Consider the following 17,630-nt stretch of genomic DNA (forward strand, 5'->3'; position numbering starts at 1 on the left):
CCATCCTGACGCACTTAATTTTCAGTTGTTTCTTCAGTTTTTTCGTTCTCTTCTATTTATAAGTAAACGATATCGGTGAACAGTTCAAAGAAAGAAATACATATTATTCATCGACCGATATCGTTGGTTCGTAGATGATCGCTATGTCGTGATTTACTTAATTTTACTTTATATCTTGTATTTTATACGACCAAGATATTATCGTTGATTTTTGTGTTAAATATACAGGTTCCCAAGTGGCAATCAAAGTCGAAGAAAGACAAATTGTTAAATCAAGTTAGTCGACAAAGAGAAACGTGACTGTTGAGCTCGAACATTTCAATTGGTATAAGTGTTTCGTGTGCTCTTTTAAAAGTTGTCCGAATTAGTATCGTTTTAAAGAGCACCCAGGGCCGATAGATGCTGTGAATATTTAAAAACACGAACTGTATCAAGTGTACGTACAGTGGTCGAGGTATTAACATAAATAGGCGTTTCTGTCGATAGACGATTGGTTTATGCGAGAAGGTCAACCACGATGAAAGTAGAATTAAAATGGAATATTCAATGCAGAATCGATTTGCAAGCCGATATCTTGACTTTTGACCCCTATAGAACCTGAATTTAAGTAATCTTTACGGTGCACGTGTTATAGAATTTTTGTTAGAGGATCTTCGTTGTTTAAAGTGTACTACAAGTATACGTTATAAGTAGAAATTTATTGAAAAGATATTATTGAAATATTTTTATGGCAATCCTTCGGGTGGATCGTATCGAAGCCGTTTAGAAGTATTTGACTATTAGGATAGAGAAAGACGCTTGAATTTATTTGAGATTACTTAGAGGTCATCGAAGATTATTTCGTGACTTCTTGAGAATAGTTGAACGTCATTTGAGATTCATCCAAAACTATCTTTCCGGTCTCTTACATTCAGATTATTTCTTTCTATTGCTATATCATCTACAAGGATAAAGGGCATGTTTTAAGTGGATGATCTCGATCGCTAGAGAAAGAGGCGTTAGTAAAAGCGTAATGTGGCTCGTTAGCTACGAAGAAGGGAAAACGTAGAACCGTAAGAGAAAAGAGGACAAAGGACGGATATAAGTGCTGGCTCGCCCTTCTTAAATTCTGATCGAAATCCTGAATGTCCGCTGATGTTATCCGACCTTTCCGATGTTTCCCTCGTTACTAACGTAGTTCGTGCTCAAATCTTTTCTACGTACGATAAGAAAACTGGATAAACTTATCTTACTTATGAGTTCCGAGACCGTTCTTGGGTTATTTCAAATTTTTCATCCGATTCTTACGATGATATTTATCAAGCAAAATACAACGTTAAACAGATAGCGAATGTTTATTCACATACGTTCATAATTTACCAACGTATCCTCCTCGGAGATTTGTTTCGTCTTTAATTAATTTTAATTAAATAACTATTATACGTAATATGCGTTTTACTTTGGATCGTTTTACGTATTTTTGCATGTTACGCACATTCTGTACATTTTTGTACTTTTAAATTTCTTATAAATATCCGAGTCTACTTATCTAATATTTAGTCTACTAACAAATTAAAGAATCGATATCCTTTTCCAACATCTAATCAGCACACGTAAAATCTACGCTTTAAATTTCAACTTTTTAAATTTAACCTGAAAATTCGATATTCATTAATCTTATTCCCCTCGAAGCAATTGCCAAACTAAAATAAAATGGCTAACGAATTAAAGAAATAATCTCCTTTTCAATATGTATCGCATTCTATTCCCTGTAATATCAAAATTCCAATTTTTGTCAATTTTCGTTCAACGTTTATCAAACTCCCTATCCCGGAGCAATTACCAACGTCGAACAAAATTTCCATACATCGTACATCAGTGAAGTGACCAAGTAACGAATAGCTTGACGATGTTATTTCTTCGAACGATTAAACGTATCTCGACAGGGGGTGCGAACGCGAAGGAAAACAAAGGGCGATGCAGGATTTCCCAGAGGCTTCTGGATTCCACGTGGAATGGTTGTAGCTGCAATACCGATTTCCAGCGTCTACTAAATTTGTGCCACTATACGACGGCCATTTTCACACACACCCCTCGCTCCTCCGCCGGTTCATGACTCCTTTACCTGGCCAACCCCTCGGCAATAGCCGTTCCGAACCAAACTCTCACCCTCTGTTCATGGTCTTTATTTCGAGCCGGATTGCAACCGTGCGAACATCGATTTTCTATTTATGGAATATAATTTAACCAACGTTATTGTAGGATTACGGCGACGTTAACGTCATCCCACCACCAACCCACCACCTTTAAGAGAGGATTTAATATTCTTTAGGTTACGAGGCAGGATCCTCGTTCTCTGTTCGCTACGATTCATGGAAGCGTTTAATTGGTTGTATCGAGCGTGCATGCGAAATTATCGCTCGGTAGTTTACGCGACTGTAATTTCGTAAATATACCGTATACTTGGAAGCAGATTTTAGTGTACTTTTTTTCCTAGGTGTAACATAAACAGTGTTTCATTTTGTTCCGTCATTCGGTACCAGTACAAGGATAAATTCGATGTTGTGGCTTTTTTCGTGAAAGCATAACATAAAAAACGTAAGCAACGTAAAAACGTAATAGCTCATAAAACCTTCCTTGAGGGTAGTAAAAGAGATCGAGATCCGGACGTTGTGGAAACACGAAAAAGCAAGGGAATAAAAATAATTGGACGGACAGTTCACTGAAAGTGTGTTAATAGAGTTCTCTTTAGTTCGGTATCTTCATTTTAAGGACCAAAATAAACGATAGTGATATTAAATACGATATCCTATATATTTTTCATCCCGCAGGTTCAACGCAAAAACGTTTTTCACTCGTTAAATATTTCAGCGTGGGTAGTTACTGTAGAATACATTGTCGTAGAAGTATATTTTAATCCACATTTGTTAAAGCGAACATTAAGAAACTTATGATTTTCAGATTGCTAATTTCTATTTGACAATGTATTAATATTAGCATATCCGACTATTTCTAAATAATAATTTCTCGCGAAATTACCTTCCGACATTTAACACAAGCTAATCTATACAATACTAGTCGGAAACAATTATCGAGATACCTAATTAGTATTTAATCACAATGAAATATCGACGAATGTGTTATTTTTCTTGATAATTTCTTTGTTCCTTTCGACGATGAATACGAAAGGATCCTTATCAAATATCAATGTTTCCATGCTATTGTATTACCGGCACGCCGACCTAATTACGCTGCTAATTTACTTGTGAGCAATTTAGCGAATAATTAGGAATCAGCAATTAGTCGTTCGACTAGCCGATCGAGTGTCGAGCATCGGTTCCGTTTATCGAGAGAACCGCGTATGAACCGCGTATGAACCGCGTGCGCTCAGATTCTTGTTTGCGTGACACGACGCAGTTTCCGTTCCACGTGAAAACGACCTTTTGTAGTATTTTCGTCAGTGGAAATAAAAAGTACAACGTGTCAACGGTACAACAGGAAGGTGTGGTAGTTTTCTAAATATTTTATTCCACTTTATATTGCTCGGTGCTGATCAATAAATTTCGAGCATCGGAGGAACTACGATTTACCAACAAATTTCTGGCAGTCGTTGTACATTACCACCATTCTTCAGAAAAGAGCCAAATTAAATATTCTATGTGTACGTTTTATTACTCGTTCTCCAACGAAATAATTATTCATCACTGTTATTCAATTAATTTAAAATGCGTAGATAGAAGATGTGTATATATAATTTCGATAAAGAACAGTCCGATTTCTTGAAATTTAGAAAACAATTGTGAACGTCGTCGCGTAATGTCCGCGGGACGTTACTTAGCAATTTCCAGGATGCTAATTTACTTCGTTATAACTTACGACGTTGAGCTACTCTCCGTAGTATAGTTGAGTTGGAATACAATGATGTTGCTAATGTTGTTTCCGAGCGTTTCTGGGACATAAATTCGTAACAGAGTGTCCATGAAAACTACTTTATTAATAATAGTTAATATTAACCGATCAAATTTCTCTGTAACGGTAAATGAGATAATATTCAATTTTTTATAAGTAAATAAGAGCAATACCGTTAATAAAAATATGTTGACAAAATACAATATCTTATTTCTACTTTTAAATTAATTCAGTAACTTTTATATAAGATGCACGTAGCTAATTATAACTATTTCTTTGCTTCGCTAACGAATAAGAGAAAGATACTTGGATCGATCATCGGCACCGATAGGTACAGGATATTACAAGTATTATGTCGTAGGAAGTGTATCTATTTAACATTTAATATTTTATTTATTCATTGGGAAAAATATTTAAGGATCGTTTAATGTTTTTACCTTTATTTTTCGTCACTTCTTAAATTAGGTTAATTTAACAAAAACCAGATATTACGACTTATCCTTATAGAATTACAATATATGTATAAAAGAGAAGTTAATCTTGGTAATTGGTAGAAGCCGTTAAATTATATCAGAGATCGTCGTCAGAGTCTCGGAAACGCTCGTACTTCGCCACTGATTTCTGAAAGGTCTCGTAATCCTTCTTTTCATCTTGCTGAGTTAATAATTTTCTTCTTTCTAAGGTGAGGTATATCAGCAAAGGACAGTAGCCGACGTTCATTAAGCCGATAATTCGCATAACCCATTGGAAACCGATCGTCTTCACCATTTCTCCACCCACGATGGGACCTTGAACGAATATTCGTTGTATTATATGTTATCTAAAAGTTCCTTTATTCACCGCTGTATTTCTGTCAAATTGAATTTTCTCAATTGAATTTGTTTGCGAACAACCGCCTCAACGATTAAAAATATTTTGATTGAAAATACTTTTACAGAGCAAAATAAAATAGCTTACCAAGAGAATAGGCCAGACTAACAGCCACTTGTTGAATCGAGTAAACCGGACCATAATTACCATTTTGGTCCACAAAGCTAGCTAACAATGGCACCAGAGCAGCGTCCGCTACCCCAATACCTAAACCCATTCCTAAGTGTGGAACTGCCAGTTGAGACATCGTCTGCGAGGATGGTATCAAAATCACACTTATACCAACTAAAAGCATGGCTAGAACAGCAATTTTACTTCGTCCGTAGCGGTAAGCTATCATGCCGAAAAAGTTGGTCCCAATTAGATAGCCCACGCTATCTGGAATGAACACTGTTCCCAGTTGCCATTTCTAAAAGAAATTTTTCTATATCTCTGTACTTTTTATATCTTGTCGTAATTGTATGTACATTTTTAATGCTAGAACTACCAACAACTAGAAATATGTATCGAAAATCTAATAATAATAATAATAGTAATAGGAAAAGGAAAACAGGCACGTATCAATTGATCTTTTTGGCTATTCTGATAATTCTAGCGTTAATCGATCAAATTGGTGACTCGAAATCATTGGAAGATAAATATTATAAGAGTAAAGTTGATACTTTTGGTAACCTTAGGTTTTATGTGAGTTCGTAACCAGATTGGTAAGCATGGCTCTAAGATAGCCATCGGTGATGTTGAACACCATATAGCTCCAAAAATTATTAGTACGTACGGATCGCATAGCAGATGTGTCCAAGACGTTTCTCGATCGGTCGACTAAAAGTTTCGTTTATCGTGTTTGTAAATGAGATAAAAATCAGTAAGACTGAGTAAATAATAGAACACTGAATAACATTCCGCTGTAATATAGGCTGTCCTACTGTATTCGTGCGTGACAAATTTTCAACGAAGAATTTCGTGGAATTAATTTTTTAGTAGTTCTATACTTGTCAAGTGTAGGAGGATCGTCACAAGTTTAATTAGAAGAAGGTATTCTACGTTACAGTGTATATATAGCGCATATTATATACCTCGGTGTTCATTTTGACGTCCAATGTAAAAATCTGCAGACCTGAAAGGAAATTACCATTGAGATCGTTGAAATCTAACGCGTAAATGCTTTATCAAGGAATCATTTCTACCGTGAATCACGAAACTCTGCAATCTCTTATAAGATTTATAAATTTGAATCTTCAATTTTCTAAAAAGAATCCTAAAATATTAAGTAGGTATTGAAATAAAAGTAAAAAAGGTTCGTACAAATAGTAACGACGATGAAACAAGACACCAATAGAAAAGGTGCCATTTTTCCTTCGAGATCGTAAAGGATAGAACCAATCGGATATCCAACGAGAACACCCAACGCTATGCTTCCAAGAACGAAGCCCATAATCTTGGACCTCTTGTCCTCTTCCGGGTACTGCGAAGCGACCAACGACATACCGGAAACGCCGATACACGCGGAGGAAATACCCTGGATGCTTCGAGCCAGAAACAGCACTTCGTAAGTTTGGCCAAACGCGAACACTGTAATAGTTGTCGTACTCAGACGATGTCTTTGTTCTTACTCCGTCGAGCTTTTGGTAGTATTGTAAAATGCGAAATACCAGGTTAAATATAAAGTGAAGCAGTGTTTCGGAGAAGAGAAAACTTGTTGCATTCGAGTGAAATAATAGTTTCGTGTTAAAGAATGCTATGCAGAAATTGAATGTTTCTTTCAAGGTTATTAATACATTATCCATTATAGAGATTTTTGTAGCTACGATATTAAGTGTTTATTTCCCTTTTAGTAGTTAAATCGCAATAGTTTTTAACTTGTCGAGGAATTAAGAAAAAGATTTGCTCGCGCTTCTTATTAACTATTCAAGATGAAGATTTTGAAAGTAGTCTGGCCGAAAATTTTACAAATATAATTTTTAGCTTCGTCTGATCTTGTTTCGTGGAGGATCAACGAAGCGTTATTATCTGTGATATTTGTGATAGTTAAAAAATTGTTTCGTACGTTTCTGGGAAAATTGACGACTTTTGATAGGCAAGGCAAATAGCATCGTATTGTACAACCGGTTTAAATAATTGGAAAAGTAAAATGAGCTTACGCATCGCCGCTAGTAAGAGACATAGATTTCCAAGAAGCAATGGTTTGGTGTATCCAAAAGTAGCGGTAAAGATGCCCACAGCTGGATTTAGCATTAATTGCATCAGCGCCTTTGAGCTTAACAACAATCCCACTCGACCATTCTCGTCGTCTTCATTGTTTATCGTTGAGTTTCCGTCCAAGGTGCAAAGATAGTCAGGAATAATCGGCACTGAAATATTTTTTATCGTTTCGACGATCCACGCAAACAAAGTCGATATTTGTATAAAAAATGTTAAAATTCTCTTTAAAAAGAACAATTCCTAACGTTTTAACGATCATTAATGTTTTACCAACGGTTTCTAAAGTTTCTCTTTTATTTTATCTTATATTATCTAAAAAGAACAGTTACGAATATATTTGAACCAAATTAATAATATACCAAGGATCTGTAAAATTTTGTTCCACGTTTTATCTCCTTAAGAAGATCGATTGCTAATATTCGAACAACACTTTACCAACAACCGTGAGCAACACGTTGTCCAGAAACAGGCTGAGGTAGACGACAGCAACGACGATTGCCCTCGAGTTTCTTCCTGTCTCCATCGTTGTCTTCGCCCACATTGAACCGAATTCTCAACGAACCAAACCCTTGAAGCACTCGATTACGATCACTCGAAGCTTCCAAGGACATAGTCTCTTGGTAGAATCGATTCTACCCCATACCCTTCCCATCGATCGGCAAATTTTTTCCTCTTTTGCGCGAGATCACACAAGTTGAGATCCAGTTAGCCGTCGACTTGGACCAACTTCTCTTCGAATTCGCTTCCTTCGATACCAGAAACAGGGTTTTATACGTGACTGGAAAGCGAACCAGTCCCGATCATGCTTTTATAGGTATCCTGGCTGTGTCCTTGCGCAGAAGCTTTTTCAGAATACGCGAGTTGGAACTCGAGTGTCGCGGGCCCCTATACACGACTTTCACGAACCGATGCACTTTTCGATTTATAGTTGTTACGGCCGCCTTATCGAACACCGCCAGCCACCCTGCTTTTCATTATTTTTCACCCGATCGTCACATGGCGTGGAACTAAACCGTCAAGAAGATCGAACACTTTTACGAGATTTCGTTTAGCTTGAGAATTTAGTTGACTTCTTTTTGTTGCTTGCGAGGTTTTCTTCGGTTCGGTTCGGTTCGGTTCGGTTTGCTTTGGTTCCGTTTAATATCAAAGGATCGTAAATTCGTACCATTAACTTTGCAGCTTAGGCATTTGATTTAAGAGTTTGCCAGGCCTTGGATCTAAAGATTGACCAGAGGGTGGACGAGTCTTTTCTAAAGACAGTGGATTCGTATTTGATCAACCTTGAGAATTTTGTCCAATTTAAAGGAAAATTAAATAACCAGAGAAACAGTTTTATACGTTAGAAATTTTCCACTCGTTTCGAGTAGTCCGTACACTTGCCGTGAGTTACAGCGGACGTCCGCGACGTGCCACTGGTTTCCGGTTACGGCACTGTCATCGATATTCCTTCGGCACGTACACCTGTGCCCCGATTGCGGAATTACGTTCGACCATAACGCAATTTCGGCAGGGAACACGCGAAATTGCTTCACTTGCACGCGCAACCCCTTTCTACGTGCAAAAGAGGCTCCGTTCGTTCTCATCTCGTTTTCTACTTTAATTATAACGATAATGGCAGACGGAGCGGCTTTCGCTTCACTGTGAATGTCAATCGAACGCTTGCCAACGATGTTTAGTAAATTATATCGATTAAACTATTATTCGAAAAGGAAAAAGAAAGGGAAGAGAGTATAAAAAAGAACGTAAATTATCTTTAAAGAACGGGGATCTGCGTAAAATATTCTTTGAAGCGAATAACGATTATTAATTAATGATTGATATCGTAGGAGTGGAGGCATAATTGACGTAGGATCGAATCACGGTATCCGTTGTTGTCATAAACGAAACACTCTTATGTATTCGTGCTATAGTCGCAGAGCGTCGTCGTTACAACTTTCTCATTCTTCTTTTTGTTTCTCGACGATTGACGACCGATTCAAACGTAAATTTAATACATATAGCGATTAAAAACTATACAAAGTATTCTTTGCTAATTTACTACAAACAGTGACAATAATAAGTAATAATTAAGGTACATAACCCGGGACTAGATTATAATAAAGTAACTAACCACAGAATTTATTATAAATTCTAAGCTACAGACACACCATGATGCGCATCTCTATACATATATTGTAGTAGATCAACGCAAAGTTATTTTATAAATTTTTATATTTCCGTACGACGATAAAATGCACTCGTTGATCAAAAAATTTATCTTCTCGTTCAAGAAATCTGAAACCACAAAAATCGACCAATCGAATGGAAATAATTTAATTCACTGGAAATACGATCGTCTGTACGATATTTAATCTTTAATTAGAATTCTAAGATAGTCGGAAGGACTATCTTTAGCGCTTTTTATCGTAAAACGAACGACACTAAACGAAATTAAAGGTCGGTTAAGGATTAAATTATTTATAATACGATTATCGTATTAAAATCGTGTGATTCTGGTTATTTCGTCGTGTTCGTTTTCTTCACAAATGGTTGCTTCGGTTTGAGTTAACCTAGGGCTGCTGGATCGCGCAGGATAGATCTCATCGTGAGATTTACGACTGGTGGAAAGGCTACCCTCGACGTACACGTCGGTCTCGATGCAGTCTTTGTCGTCCTTGGGCTTCCGCTTCCGCTGACATTTTGGCCGCGCGTATGTCGTATTCGCGTTGCTCCGATCCACGGGGCTCATTCTTGACTGCAAATGTAATTTCCTTAATTCTTAACGAATTATTTTGTTTACGATTCTATCGAAAAGCATCTCGTACCAGAAGACTACTAGAAATATTTTGATTTGATAATTCCGCTGTAACTGTATAAATAAGTTACTGCATTATCCTACATCGAAGAAGTATCACATCGTTATTTCAAATAATTATTCTACTATAAGTAATAGAAACATCGTACGAGCCTAAATCTAATTTCATTGAATCTATTTCTAGGAACGAAATTCAGAAGCTTCTTTCGAAAAATTTCTAGGTCTTAGTACGAGGATACGTAGTTGGTTAGCTTTCGATTCTTCGGAAACTCTATTTCTTTTTTCGTATACGCTTATTATAAATACTACATCCGTATCTCTATGCTCTATACTCTATCATTTTCGATAATCTAAATAGCGTTTCACTCTGGTGTTTGCATCATCGTCTTAGTTGTAAATCTTTGCAAACTTTGTCTATGATACGATATTGCATAGCAAAACGTGTATCTCACACAAGATACATAATATCGCGTTATAAGCGAAAGAAAAATTTTTGCATCGAGAGATTCGCTAGTCTAGACGAAAGATGCAACGAAAAATATCTACAGAAAATAGAAAAAATCTCACGTCCGCATCCTCGATGCAGACTTGGGGTACTGTGTAAGAATTATTCACTTCTCGCATCTCCGAATGGTAGCCATAATTGTTGTATCCGGGAATTCTTTGAGTATCGGGACTTCTAGTCTGGCCTAGATACTTCTGATTTGGACTTGAATTTCCATAATAGTTTGGATACGCGGATGTCACCTGCAAATTCGTCATACTTCCTCCGCCGGAGTGCACGTAATCGTAAAATGGTCGACTCTGCGTGAATAAAATGTTTTTTCATGTGGATTTTTTGCTGTGTAAAAAGATTTTACTGTAAGAGGAAAATCAAAGAAAAAGAAAAAGGAACGACGATTGCAAACAACGAATTCTTTATTCGATACAGTATGTAAAAAGGTAAAAACGCCTATTTCTAGAGATATTTAACATTTCCAACTTTTTAACTCTTTAATAGCAGGAAACGATGGAAATTATCAGAGAAAATAGAACAACAGGTCTACAAAGAATAGCGTTTACCTTTAGAAACGCGTATTAAATGATCTTGATCGAGGTTTATTTTAATTAAGGTTTAGGTCGTTTTAAAAAAATTAAAACTAAAAATTTACAAAGAAAATAATTTTTTCGAAACGTTTGATACAAATTTTAGCTTTCTAATGCCTTAAAGATGTAAAAAATACGCAAAATCTAATAGAAAATAAAAGTGATATTCAAACTACACGAGTGTCGAACGTAATACCGACAAGCAATCCATCATACATAATAACATCGTGTTTCATTGTCCTGACCTGCTTGACGATCGTATTGATCCTGGGATCGGTTGCTAGATCGGTCGATCCGAATCTCTGTCCAAATTTCTTCCCTCTGGCTAAATGCGTGACCATGTAATAGGTCCTCGGTATCAGAATACCGATAATGATCAGGTACGCCGTCGAAATAATTCCAAATGACACGACGGTGTCACGACATTCTGGTTCGACGAGGATGAAACAGGTGAGCCAGATGGCCCAGACGATCAAAAGCCCGATAGAAGTGCCGAAGAAACACTTTCCTTCGCGATAATTACGCGGCAGTTGGAAGATGAAGAAGCACACCATGAACAGGATGATCAGCAAAAATATATCGTAGCCTGGAATCGATTTTTATTAGTTGGATTTTATGTAATTACTCCTGAAGCGTTACAGGAGACACTCTAGGGACACTTTGTGGAAATTGCACGTTTCTGGAAGGATAGGTATACATACACATACATAGATAGTGTTGGTGTTTGGTTTCATCGAGAACGCGAAGCGAAGGGTGATTTCTTCCTGATTATTTACACACTATATTATTTATTTCACGATACTCGTTATAATATCTATTAACTGAAACAAAGTTGCACTCGGATTCGATTTCTACTAGAAACAAAACATACAATACAAATTTTCCATCGCTGGAAACAAAATACAAACATACTCCCTTTCAGAAAGCAATATCTACGGATCTTCTTTTCTAAAACTAAAAGGTAACGGTTACTAACTAGCAAAAGAGATAAAAGATAAAAACTAAAAAAAAAGAAAAAAAAAAGGTAAAACAATGGTAATTTACCTAAAAGAGCGACGAAGAACAAACTTCTCATAACGACGGCCGGATCATCGGTGCTAAAAGCGAAGAACATAATGGATATCGCGAGTTGCACGCAAAACATAAAGAACACCATCAGTCCTTGAAGATATCCATTAATATGAGCGGTAAATACGCCACCCTTGGAAAAAAGTAAGAAAAATGCTCTGGTAAGCATAACGGAGAAATCCAATCCAAATGCGAGGCTGGTTACGAGGATTTTCCTAGAGTTAAGGTGTTCAGCGCCTAAATAATCGTCGTTGATGCAGAACAGAAGCACCGTTTGCAGCGTGAACACGTTAGCCAGTATTAGAACGATCGTTAATGCTGGATTGCCATCGAGAACGTCCTCGACGATGAAGCGGTAGATAATGAAGACGGCAATCACGCCGCAGGCGAACGTACCACACACAACTACCGTCAGGAAAATTGGTATCCAATTGCCTGTCTTTAATAAACCCCTGTCGAGTGTATCTGTAACAAACCAGTAACGTTAGCTGCACCATTGTGTTCCAGTGCTAGCGAAGTTTTATTACAAGTTTTATACGTTATCGAATCGGGAACGTTGATGAATCGGAGTGATTTAATTCGAAATTTTTGCAAGGACACGTTTCCATGATCGCGCTTCTGTAAATCTTCGATTAAAAACCTCTAGAATCGATAGTTTTTAAACTATTTTTTCTACGTTTCGCTCTGGTAGCCGCGATACATCGAAATATATATTACGTTTAATCGTTGCAAAATATTATATCGTATTCGCATACTCTTCAGCTGACAATGTTATATCCAACTCAATCACATTGTCGAACGTCTTTTGTTCGATGAAATTCTTTTTCTTTTTAATCGTTTAAAAAGATTTCGTGGTTGATAATCAGCGTAAGAGTGAACGTATCAACGGTATTGAAAATCTTGATCAACAAACCTTTGGCCACACCACGGGAGCCAAATTTCATCTTGAAATTTGCGCAACTCGCGCAATTCTTCGCGTACTTCTTCAAACAAAGCTTCGGCATTTTCGGTACCCTGGACTCTGGTGCGATTCTGAATTTCGAATTCGCTGGCTCTATCCTATACGCAGCCATATCGACCATCTCCTGCTGGCTCTTCATTGCCACGATATACTTGATCGAGTGCGATTTCGGCACTATGCGGAGTGCGTTGTACACATCCACGTTTCGCATTTCCTGTTTCGAATTCGGATTGAAACGTGGCATCGCGCACGACTCTATCCCTCGAGGACAATTTCGTTTCTGAAGATCTTGCAGTAATTGAGCCAGCTCGGCAATAGCTTTGCCGATACCAAGCAAATGTGGCGAATGAATTACAGGATTGCTCGCTGCTTCGACAAATAAATCCGGCGAGGAGATTTCCTGCAGTAAGTCCGGGTTAAAGGGCGAAGTTCGTAAGACGTACGAATCTGAAGGGATTAGGTCTGAAAAGCGTATTTGGTAAATTGTATTATTTCAAATTCTGTGTTATCAGAAATTTGGGCAAGCGAGCCAGAGATTCGCGGAATAATATGGGTAGGTAAATTACAATACGATAACGAGGATGGTTCTATTTCTTGATCCGTTTCTCTTGGATTCTTCGAACAAAGTGTCTCACAAATTACAAAACGAAAAATGATAAATTAGAATACTTTTCATAGATGATAAATAACATTCTCACCGTCGACGTTCGATCCATCGAGCGGCAACGCGATCCACGTTTTTCTGGATCCTTGCATCTTTTCTCCTCTTTCGATCCATTGTCGAATATCGTTTCTCTGCCCGATCACAGCGATCACAGCTTCTCTTTCGCTTTCCTCCAATTCCAAAGTGTCTCCATAACTTTCCACGCAAATTCCAGCCTCCTTCGTTGTATCGAGAAATAAATTTAACGCGAAATCGTGATTAGCGAGAAGCGCGTCGATCGTTTCGAATCTAGTGCTAAGGTAATGGACCATTAGATTGATCAAGGGCCTTGTCAAATTCTGCTCGTTGTACGTGCTGATAGGCAACACGCTGTAATTACGAAGTGGTTCTAACGTCGTCGCGTATTCCGACGGTAATAGTATTCCCATTTCGTAATGGTTCGTGCACTCTGTATCCACGGTTGTTTGCAGCGCTTGTTTATACACTGTCGTTTCGTCGTTGCAGGTGTCGAAGATTTTTAGACCTAGAATACGATAAAGAGGACTTGTGTAAAAATCGAGTCGACAAATTTTTATTTAAAACTGATCTAGAACAAGGCGAATAAAATTTTAATCTACAAATCGAATAAATTACTGATACTTTACTTACCTAACGAAAGCCCAGGAATAGATTCGTACTTATTCAAAAGATGCACTACGTACGAAGCGGTGAAGACTTCCTGGAGACCGGTGCTGCTCGTAGCGTTACAGTATGGTCCGTGATTAATATTCAAGAACACTGAACAAACCAGGAGAGACCAGTTTTCATCAACCAACTCAAACACGACACGACACAACTGTAACACAAATACAAAGCGCACGGTACAAACTTCGCTTACCAGACAATACTGCATCGCCAGGAATCTCGAACAAACTTCTATTCTTCGGACATATATTTTGATCCTCCATCCCTAAAATCGTCTGCGCAACACTCAACAAAATTATCAGAACGTTGGACAACATCTTTCTTCTTAAAAATACCAAACTAGGTGAAGTCATTCGATCGCTCTTCCTTTTTTAAAAGAATATCGTGACACAAAGATTCCAAAGGGAACAGGTTTCCGTCATCGTAACCTGTTTAATCGATAGCTCATTCAGAGGGGATGTTCCGTTCTCTTCACTCGATTCTACCATGATAAATTAAATTATCGAATTACGCTTCTTTCTTCGAGAGAACTTTTCAGAACATTCGTAAAGTCGTTAATAGAATCGATATCCCTGCGAAAGCGAATATTCGGAAAATTTTGTAAAGGGAACGGTATTCCGTTATCGTAGTCTACTCGTCGCTCAAAGGGTCAGTCGAATTCCTTTCTCCCGATTTTAGCGACGATAAACCGAGTCACGTAATTACGCTTTTCTCTTCGAAAGAACGTTTTTAAAAGTTCAAAAATGTGGTCAAAGGAGTCGGATTTCGGAGCCGAAAGAGAAGTCGAGTTCCTCTCAGTCGCCTCTACAAACAAGAAATACCATCGATGACTAGAATCGTTCGATCGCTTTGTAGTCTTTCCTTCTCTTCTGCCTTTTTTCTTTTCCTTCTCTTTTTTTTTTTCCGATTATCGAGATGTTCCACTCATGATTTCGCTTGTATTCCCCGAGGAGTCCTCGAAAAGTATCCAACGGGGGGATCCCCGATGAAAATGGCGACGGGACACGCAGCACGTGTTACTTATCGCGATGAGGCCTTTCCATGATCGGATCCATCAAATCGCGTGATAAGCGCCACTCCGAGGATAACAATCGCCGTGGAACACGTCTCTTTACGATTATCGTCATCAGCATTTCGAAATAACTCGGCTTCGTACACCTCCTCTGATATAAATTGATATTTTTTCCTATTTCGCGAACCACTCAACGTTCCTTTTTCTATTTCAACGAGTCCAGGAGGTGAATCGCTTTTCGCTGTAGATGCCCCAGGTGATAAAACATCGTCGATAGAATATTTTTTGGGTGTTTCTTCCTGGTTTTTCAATTCTTATAGCTTGAAATCGAAACTTGGAGATTCGTTGGTCCCTAAAGATCGAAGAATTTAACGTCGATTAAAGTTCTTATCGAAATAAATCATCGATGTTCTCCTTTTCTCTTTGATCTTTGGAATTTAATTTAATTATAGTCTCCCTCGCTTCTTTTTGGTTTTCTCGAAATTCATATACACATTGGAAGTTTTATCGGCTTCTGTCATAAGGGTGACATTTATCAGATCCATGAATCTCCTATCTTTGATCTTGAAAATTTATGTTTACTCCTGTAATTATTTCCTTTGTAATTATAGCGCTTTTCGTTTCTTCCTTGTCCCTTGGAGCTCAAACTCGAGATTTTATTAATACGCGAAGTGAAAACAATGCTTTTTCTCGTGATAGATCCGATAGCGATCTATCCTCTACTATCGGCTTATCGTTACTTGTAAGGTTACGCCATCGCTCTAAATTTAACAAAATCTTTGTTAGGATCGCAAATTTCTCGTAAGACTGTTTACTTGCTACTTACAATCAGAAAGATTCGCTGGACTTTCATTGGAATATCCGTTCGTTGTCTTGAATTTACTCACAGTACTCTCAGTGCTTCCTTTTTCCAGTATACGGATCATAATAAACAAATTTAAAAAATAAGCACAGACTTAGCCGAAACACATTCAGTTTACCAATCTTCTTGACATCATGCTCGTTCTTAATTCTTTAAAATCTTCCCATCGATCGTTCTTGCGCTTGGTGGAACCCTCCTCTTTCGCCTGTCAAAAATCAACTTATCGAATCTGCCCAAGCAACTTACTCTCGACTCATCTCTCACCAAACTGTCTCCACCACTGTTAAATTCACGTATCCGCTACGAAAGGCAACCGCATATCCGTAGAAAGTTTTTAAGCGAAGTCGAAAAGGCTGACTGAGCCGCTTATTTTCGGTGGCTATGGGAGTTTCGTGACCGGTGCACTTTGGGGAGCAGCTGACGCGCACTGCACACGACAGTGACCACCACGGAAGCCATACTTCGGGCCCTCCCCCTTCTAAACGTATTACACGTCCAGTCGCGTTGAGGCCTGCAGCCATTTAAGCGGCGCACGTATGGTTTAATTGACAGTCCGGGGTCTCTTGTTTCTCGACGAGAGAGAGAGAGAGAGAGAGAAACAGAGACAAGGGGAGGTGTCCCTTTTCGTAGATGATCGAAAACGACAGCGAATTATTCTTTAGCCGGACGAAAAGGTAACCCAGTTCCGGGAATCCGTGTCGACGTCCTCGTTGACGATTACGTGTTCTTGAGTCATACTTTCTTAATCTCAAGGCACAGGTTGTTCTTATCGCGTGACCGCTTGGTGTATCCGATCGTAATCTGCTGTCGATGATTAATATTGTATCAAGCTGCTCTTTAGGGTACGAATTGTTGCTTTAGCTTTGGCGCGAAGAACAGCAATCGTTTTGCCTCGAGGGTTCGATTAAGAAGAAAATGGGATTTGCAAGGAATACAGTGTTTTCGAAGAGTGGAATTTCAGCATTCCGAAGAGTACGAACTTTTATTCTCATGTTTTGGACAGGGAATAGGACTCTTTGCGTTAAACGTGGATTCGATCTTACAATTACGAGAGACGAGATTCGGGAGAAAAGAAACGCAAAATTTGTTATTTTTTTTGTCTTATTTTTTCATATCTCCCTATGTTTGACTTTTTAGCAACACAGATATATCGTAAATATCCGTAATATCTATTAACGTAATGTCGGAATCGATCTAGATTTCCGTCAGAACTTTAGAAGGAATTCTATTTGGCACGAAGAAATGGAACAACGCGTCTATTTAAAATTCGTGAACAAACAAGTGCCTTAATCGACAACCAAGGTCCCTGTTCCGTGCGAGAAAAAGTAGGTGAAACGACGTGGTCTAATCCGTTGCTAATTATCCGATTACGAGCAATCGTAATCGAAGGTGACAGGGTACAAGGTTCTTCACCTGAAAAAAGAACTACGACCTACTTTAAAAATATCCAACTTCCCGTTTCTTTTGAAGCACTTTTAACTAATCTGTTCCCCGTTTCTTTCTTCAAATCAAATCTTCCAGGCAATAATACAGACTTTATTC

The 17,630-nt window shown here is 38.1% G+C and overlaps 2 protein-coding genes across 5 annotated transcripts; both read right to left on the reverse strand.

The window, feature by feature from the left end:
• Positions 1 to 4,073: 4,073 nt before the first annotated feature.
• Positions 4,074 to 7,765, reverse strand: LOC132912088 (chromaffin granule amine transporter-like). Its single transcript, XM_060969195.1, has 7 exons — positions 7,393 to 7,765; positions 6,897 to 7,106; positions 6,061 to 6,327; positions 5,832 to 5,872; positions 5,431 to 5,577; positions 4,846 to 5,167; positions 4,074 to 4,676 (listed from the first exon to the last, which is right to left on the reverse strand). The coding sequence occupies exons 1-7, from the start codon at positions 7,496 to 7,498 to the stop codon at positions 4,459 to 4,461; spliced, it is 1,311 nt and encodes a 436-aa protein (XP_060825178.1). The 5' UTR covers positions 7,499 to 7,765; the 3' UTR covers positions 4,074 to 4,458.
• Positions 7,766 to 9,161: 1,396 nt separating this feature from the next.
• LOC132911819 (protein bride of sevenless) lies at positions 9,162 to 16,975 on the reverse strand. 4 transcript variants are annotated; one of them, XM_060968779.1, is made up of 9 exons: positions 16,053 to 16,974; positions 14,408 to 15,987; positions 14,179 to 14,307; positions 13,565 to 14,053; positions 12,819 to 13,328; positions 11,882 to 12,370; positions 11,083 to 11,423; positions 10,319 to 10,555; positions 9,162 to 9,691 (listed from the first exon to the last, which is right to left on the reverse strand). In XM_060968779.1, the coding sequence occupies exons 2-9, from the start codon at positions 14,565 to 14,567 to the stop codon at positions 9,434 to 9,436; spliced, it is 2,613 nt and encodes an 870-aa protein (XP_060824762.1). In that variant the 5' UTR covers positions 14,568 to 15,987; positions 16,053 to 16,974; the 3' UTR covers positions 9,162 to 9,433. The 4 variants fall into 4 exon arrangements, with proteins under 4 accessions (XP_060824762.1, XP_060824764.1, XP_060824766.1 ...); XM_060968781.1 differs by having other exon boundaries at positions 10,367 to 10,555; positions 14,408 to 16,975; XM_060968783.1 differs by having other exon boundaries at positions 9,162 to 9,686; positions 10,367 to 10,555; positions 14,408 to 16,974.
• Positions 16,976 to 17,630: the final 655 nt, after the last annotated feature.

The sequence above is a fragment of the Bombus pascuorum genome, chromosome 11 (assembly GCF_905332965.1).
Source record: "Bombus pascuorum chromosome 11, iyBomPasc1.1, whole genome shotgun sequence".
Lineage (NCBI taxonomy): Eukaryota > Metazoa > Arthropoda > Insecta > Hymenoptera > Apidae > Bombus > Bombus pascuorum.